General features: G+C 47.6%; 1 protein-coding gene across 1 annotated transcript; it reads left to right on the top strand.

Annotated features, from left to right (window-relative positions):
• Positions 1–411: 411 nt before the first annotated feature.
• Foxi3 (forkhead box I3) lies at positions 412–6,942 on the top strand. Its single transcript, XM_034511968.2, has 2 exons — positions 412–1,283; positions 4,679–6,942. Exons 1-2 carry the CDS (start codon positions 611–613, stop codon positions 5,278–5,280), a joined length of 1,275 nt encoding a protein of 424 aa, XP_034367859.2. The 5' UTR covers positions 412–610; the 3' UTR covers positions 5,281–6,942.
• Positions 6,943–7,146: the final 204 nt, after the last annotated feature.

A 7,146-nucleotide genomic window follows, 5' to 3' on the forward strand; every position in this document is an offset into this window, starting at 1 on the left:
GTTCATGCATTCATATCTATTATTTCTGACGGCATGGAGCCGATCGGTGGAGACCAAACGTGAGTGCTGTGCTGAATGTGGATAATTCGATTGTTTAAAAAAAAAGTTTAAAACTTTGGGGCTTGTTAAAAAGGGCAATGGAGGCTAGGACAAGTAAATAGTCAAGCCACCCAAACAGATTCACCAGCTTTTTAGGGACCAGCCATCCAGTTGGTGAGGTCTGTCTTCTTGTTTCAATACTCTGCTTTTTAGAGTAGGCTGATCATACGCGGACTAAGATGAGAGAATGGAGGGGAGGCAGGGAGAATGGATGACCAAACCGTAGGACAAGAGGGCCGGAAAAAGGAAGGACGGGTGGACGCTTTTCACCTTGACTCCGGAGCTAGCAGAAAGCAGCAGGGACCCGGCAGGCGGAGCAAAGGAGGCTGCAAGCGGCTCCCGGGCACCTGGGGCGTGGCGAGGGCGTGGACTGTCGAGCCTCCGCCGCCCAGCCTCCGCTGGCCCGCAGGTATAAGAAGCACGGTACCCCGCCCTGGGCGAGCTCCTCAGCGCTCCAAGTCCGTAGTCGCAGCGGTGGCCAGGGCGGGCCGTGGGGTTGGTCCGCCAAGTGATGCTCTCTCCGAAGCACCGAGGCCAGCCCCGCTCTCCCAAAGCCGCTGCCGCTCCTCACCAGCCCTCGGCCGCCGACATGGCCCTGTATTGCGGCGACAACTTCGTATACTCACAGCCCGCCGCCGCTGCCGCGCCCGGTGCGCCCCCGACCTCCAGGGCACCCTATGGGCTGTCCGACTACGCCGCACCACCCGCTGCAGCCGCCAACCCCTACCTGTGGCTCAACGGGCCGGGCGTGGGCGGCCCGGCCTCCGCTGCCAGCTACCTAGGGGCCCCACCGCCCCCGGGAGCAGCGCCCGGACCCTTCCTGCAGCCTCCAGCGGCTCCGGGCACCTTCGCGGGCGCCCAGCGGGGCTTCGCGCAGCCCTCGGCGGCTGCACCGGCCTCGCCCGCCGGCTCGGCAGCCCCTGGCGAGCTGGGCTGGCTGTCGATGGCCAGCCGCGAGGACCTGATGAAGATGGTGCGGCCACCCTACTCGTACTCGGCGCTCATCGCTATGGCCATCCAGAGCGCGCCTGAGCGCAAACTCACCCTCAGCCACATCTACCAGTTTGTCGCCGATAACTTCCCTTTCTACCAGCGCAGCAAGGCTGGCTGGCAGAACTCCATCCGCCACAACCTATCACTCAACGACTGCTTTAAGAAGGTGCCCCGCGACGAGGACGACCCAGGTGAGGATGGTCGGGCAGGTGCTTTCGGTCTGCGAAACCGCGCGCCTACAGGTGCTGAGAGCTGGAGCCCAGTATCCGGTCTGTGCGCGGCGGGGTTGGAAATCTACGTGGGGCCGTCTCATTTCTAGAGGGGAAGAACATGTGGGGGGAATAGAGCCACCCAAACCTGGTCTGATAGGGATGCCGGAAATATCAGATCTTCACAGGGAGGACATGGTCCCTCACACTCAGGGCAGAAGCTAGCGGGCTAAACCAAGAAGTTCATACCCTCTATCAGTAGGACGCTGCAAGGAACAGCACAAGTTAGTGGAAGATAGATCGAACAGGGAAAGGGACTCTCAAGCGGGGTGTTATAAAAGATAAAAGAGAACACGTCCTCATTTTCTCCTTTGAATTCCTAAGGATCTCACGAAGTGTGGGCCAACTGAGGTTTGGGTAAGTTAAGATATGAGCACCCCAAATCGTCTTCCCTCTAGTCTAAATTCTACACCTTGACTGAAGAAGACTGCATGGATCAGTGTTTTGAGTTTCCCCTTTACCTGGCAGAGGGAGGCTGAAGTGGAGTGAAGCTTACAAAGAAACAGATTCTAGCTTGAGGCTTCTTGAAAGAGCCCAGAGCGTCTTTTGTTGTTGTATTGGGGGATGGAACCCAGGGCCTCAGATATGCAAAGGATTAGCTCTACGGCGGCTGAATTACATTACTCCTTGTAGAAGTCACTCCCGAGCAGTCTTCCAGTGCTGATACTGGTGTAGTGCAAACTACATTTAAAAAGTTAATGTGATTAGGCATACCTTATCATTTAGGAAGTAGAGTCTGCAGGATCGAGAGTTCAAGGTCAAGCTTCATAGCCTTTCTCACATCCTGTGTATGTTTTAAGACACGTTTTAATTCGGACACATCTCAAGTGTCTGGATAGCCATTTTTGCCCAATGGTGACACTTGGACAGGACGTGCAGTTTTTGAAGATGTAGCTTCCTGACTTAGTCTCTAAATCGCCCAAGATTATTAGGACTATTGTCACGAGTATTCCTTTGAACTTTAAAAGTTCAAAAATATTGCATCTGGAGAAATTAAAAAAAAAAACACCAAATGATGTGGAAATTTCAGGATATATCAGGACTCAATGGACAGTGATGGCTTGAACCAAGTATTTGGAGGTTTGGAGTGGAGCTCAAAACAGCACTTGCCTGGTGTATTGAAATCTTGGGTTTACTCCCTTACACTGGGAGAGGAGGAAGGAAAGGTACTGATACCAAGATGGCTCAGTATAGACCTGTCAAGATATAGATATCCATTCTCTCTCGCTGGTGCGCTCTCTCTCTCTCTCTCTCTCTCTCTCTCTCTCTCTCTCTCTCTCTCTCTCTCTCTCTGTGTGTGTGTCTGTGTGTGTGTGTGTGTGTGTGTGTATACTCTGTAAGTTACAGAGGCAGGCATATCTCTTGAGTTTGAGGCCAGCCTAGTCTACGTAGTGAGTTCTGGGATAGGCAGAGCTACATAGTGAGACCCTGGGGGAGGGGGGTAGGAGACAGTGGTCCTGTGGTCCTGTCGCCTGTCCCCAGAGCTAACAGACACCCGAGCTTATCTATGAGAAGCACTCACTGCAAAGCAATAGTTAAAGTCTTTGAAACAGCAAAGGCCAAGTTAGGAAAAGCTATTTGGGTGAAATTCTTCCTAGGTGATATAGCTATGTCCCACTTCAATTATAGGAGAGCATTCCTTTCCTACAGAAGACAAGTCTTGTGTGTGTTTTAAATGAGTGCAGAACTTTCCCGGTGGACATCTTGATCTTACAGGGACACAGTCTGTTCAGTAATGAACATGGGATATTGATTCCCAGTTTTCTTGTTCTGCAGACCAACATCGGCTGAGCTGTTAAGACTTAGTTGGTTGCTAAGTCTTAGATTTTTTTTAATTATCATTTTGACATTGTCTTTTTAAGATGGTGTGATTCTTTTCAGTTGTAGGACTTGCATTTATTTAGTTTAGTTTGTTTTGTTTTTTGGTTTTTTTTGTTTTTGTTTGTTTTTTTGTTTTTTGTTTTTTGTTTTTTGTTTTTGAGACAGGGCTTCTCTGTGTCGCCCTGGCTGTCCTGGAACTCACTCTGTAGACCAGGCTGGCCTTAAACTCAGAAATCTGTCTGCCTCTGCCTCCCAGGTGCAAGTTTACATGACTTGGATCTAGAGTGAGGGAAGGTGGCTGGTGACTTACTGTAGGTGTCTCAGAAACAAAATTAGGTCTTAGGACATAAGTTGTGGATAATACTAAGACATAGAACTGGCGAGAAGAACTTATTGTGAGCTTTTCCTTGTAGTGAGCAAGGCCTCCACAGTGAGCACCTTGCTCGACAGTAAATCTGATTTCCTGGTAGTGCAGTGTGAGCTTTAGTGAGCTTCCCCAAACCCTCGGTTTTACTAAAGCAACGTCATTTGCTGTCCAAAATAGATAAGCAGCAAATTACAAACCAGGCATTGGGGCACGTAACCTGTACTTCTAGAACTTAGGAAGTAGAGACAAGAGGATCGATCAGTTTGGGGGCCCCATCTTCACCAGCATAGCAGGCTCTGGCTTTGCCTGGGCTATTCAAGGCGCTGTCTCAACAAAAAGAAAGGAAACAGAAGAAAAGAGGATGGGGGAGGGAGAAGGAGGCTGAAGAGATGGCTCAGTGGTTAAGAGCTCTGACTGCTCTTCCAGGGGTCCTGAGTTCAATTCCCAGAAACCTTATGGTGTCTCACAACCATCTGTAATGGGATCTGGTGTGATTGAAGCTACAGTGTACTCATAAATAAAATAAATAAATCTTTTTTTTGATTTTTTTTTTTTTTTTTTTTTTTTTAGAAAAGAAGACGGGGTTATAGTTCAGTAGGTGGATGCCCACCTAGTGTGAGCCTCAGCACTGTAGCGTGGGCATGGACCTGTATCTCTCTCAGGGATGGAGAGGCAACAAAACTGGAGTCAATCTAAGGCCAGCTGGGATGTATGAAACTGTCTTTAAGTTCCAGAAGTAGATCTCATTCACATGACTTGAGATAACTGTTATTCTACCTACTTTATGTATTAACTTATCATAGGAAGAAGCGTGGGATGGATAGGGATTTGTACTGTTTGATTTCAGACATGCACTCAAGTGTCTTGGAGCATAAGGGGGGCATTCTGTGCACAGAAATGAAATAGGACCTTCAAGCCCAGGCGTGGTAGCACATTTAATCCTAGCATGTGGGAGGGGCAGATGGATCTCTGAGTTCAAGGCTAACCTGGTCTGCCAAGCAAGTCCTGGGACAGCCAGGGCCACACAGAGAAACCCTGCCTCAAATGAATGACTGAGTGAATGTGTGAACAAACGGACAAACAGATGAAAGAAATGACCAGCCCTCACTGACTTTTTCATTCCCCGCAGGAAAAGGTAATTACTGGACTCTGGATCCAAACTGTGAGAAAATGTTTGACAACGGGAACTTCCGTCGGAAGCGAAGGCGCCGCACTGAGGCCACCAGCAATCTTACAGTGCCTTCAGGGACATCCAAATCAGAAGGGCAGTCCTCAAGACTAAGAGTGAGTGGGAAGCTAGAAGGAGACAGCCCCTCCTCTCTGCTGAGGCCTTCTCAGTCACCAGAGCCTCCAGAGGGCACCAGGAGCACTGCCTCCTCTCCTGGAGCATCCGCCCTCACCTCCACTCCATGTCTCAACACTTTCCTCAGCACCTTCAACACCTTAAGTGTCAACTCCAGCAGCGTGAGCACCCAGAAAACCCTCCCAGGTAGCCGCCGCCACCTAGGAGGGACCCAGCTGCCCTCCAGCACATTCCCCAACTCCCTTCCAGACAGCCCTCCAGACTCCATGCAGCTGAGCACTGTGGGTGGAAGCAACCAGCTGTCTTCGTACTACAGCCCGTTCTCTGGCGGCAGCAGTGGGGACCAGAGTAGCCCCTTCAGTAGCCCTTTCTACAACTTCAGCATGGTCAACAGCCTCATCTATCCCCGGGATGGCTCTGAAATATAGACAGTGCTCCTCAGACTTGATGAAATGTACACTGAAGGTGTACCTGTCTCCCACACAGAATCAATAACTATCAACTGTTTTCAGAAATCTGCTTAGCATCTTGGGAAGGGGACTTACTGTGCAGAGAATTCACAGAGACATTTCCAGATATATAGAGAACAACTTTTGGCATAAGGTGTGTCTGCGACAACCCCTGATTGACCCTGCAGCCCTGACTTTGTTTATACGCAGCTTGATGAGGGAAATAGGAGTTATGGGTGGGGAAACTTTGTGATTTGCACTACATACACTTGAGCTTGCTGCTCTGTTTCACAAGTGAAAAATAAAGACAGTCCTCACAGAGTTCTACCTGCCATCCCAGGACTGAGTAAGGTGCCTTTTTTTTTTTTTTTTTTTTTTTTTCTCCAGAGAGACACAACCAGAGAAATCTGGAAAAGCTTGCTGGAGTGTAAGAACTACTTGGTTACTGTGAGCATAATCAGTAGACTGTAGGATTATTCAGGAGTTGACAGAAATCAATGCAGAAGCTTACTGAACTGATCAGATCTGAACCCACTCAAAGTGGATTGCCTCAGTCCATTTAATTCTGCACAGTTATTCCCCTTTCCAAGATACTTAGTGGGTTTCTGAAACGGTTGGTAATACCAAACCTTGTGAGAGACAGGAATGACTATCCCGGAATGGTAGGTAACATACCAAGGTCACACATGGGAAATAGTGGGTTCTTAAACATGCCAGCTTCATGATAGACAAAGTCAACATGGGATAAGGCCTAGACGCCATAGTTCTAGTGACAAACCTGGTTTCCTACGTGATTTAGCTTATGTCCTAGGTGTTTCACTGAAAGTGAAATCTTACAGGTTTTTTGTTTTTCATTTCTTGAGACAAGGTCTCTACATAGCCCTGGCTGTCTTAGAACTATGTAGATCACACTGGCCTTGAGACAGTTATGCCTCCTGATTGACTACCACACCTGGACCAAGCAACCTTACAATTTTTAATGAGGAATTATATACATATGGTCAAATTTTTCAGCACTGCCACCCCCTTCTACTTTGAAGTAACTTCATTTGAACCATTTTGTAGTGGGAAGAGTCTAGCACATCATACGGGAAACACTTGGTCAGCATCATTTGAACTCATTCAAAGATTTCTAACGGAAATCTTTCTAGCGGAAAGGTTGGATTTATAGGAACAGCCCTCCACTAAAATGAAGATATTCTATAAGCTCCCATGCTACTGTGTTCTTGAGATATTGCCATGAGACAAGAACCACATTTGGGTGGGGGTGGGGTGGGGAGTGTCCTTGTGGTTTTGTTTCGTTTTAAGACAGGGTTTCAAGTCTCCTGTATATTAGAACTCTTAGTATTAGTTTAATAATTTTTTAAGAAATGTATGAAAATTGTGAATGCCTTGATGTACAAATTGCAGTCACCATTGCTTATTAACTGTTATGCAAAAAGAAAACCAAAGAAACTACCTGGCCTCCTATTTTGTGCATAAAAGTTTTTCTGAATATTTTTGTATGTGAAGAATCAAGGACTTCTATGGATATTTCTAACAATTCTATATTTGTAAATTAATTTATAATGTCTGCTGGAGCTATAAAGAATTTTTTTTTCCTAAGAGCGTATTCTGAGTGCTAAGAATAAACTCTTCATAGAATGATTCCCAGCTTTGCATCTGTGCTTTTTGGACCTCAGTGTCTTTGAAGAAACAGAAATGGATGACATGGCCCCCACCCCCAGGGACTGTGTACGGTGGATTTGCTCTACCTATCCCCAGGTGAATGGAATAAAATAAAAGAGTAACTAGAATAGAAGCTGCTCTTCACCAAGTGATTGGGACATGAGTGTTGGGTTGATT

This window comes from Arvicanthis niloticus, chromosome 9 (genome assembly GCF_011762505.2).
Source record: "Arvicanthis niloticus isolate mArvNil1 chromosome 9, mArvNil1.pat.X, whole genome shotgun sequence".
NCBI lineage: Eukaryota > Metazoa > Chordata > Mammalia > Rodentia > Muridae > Arvicanthis > Arvicanthis niloticus.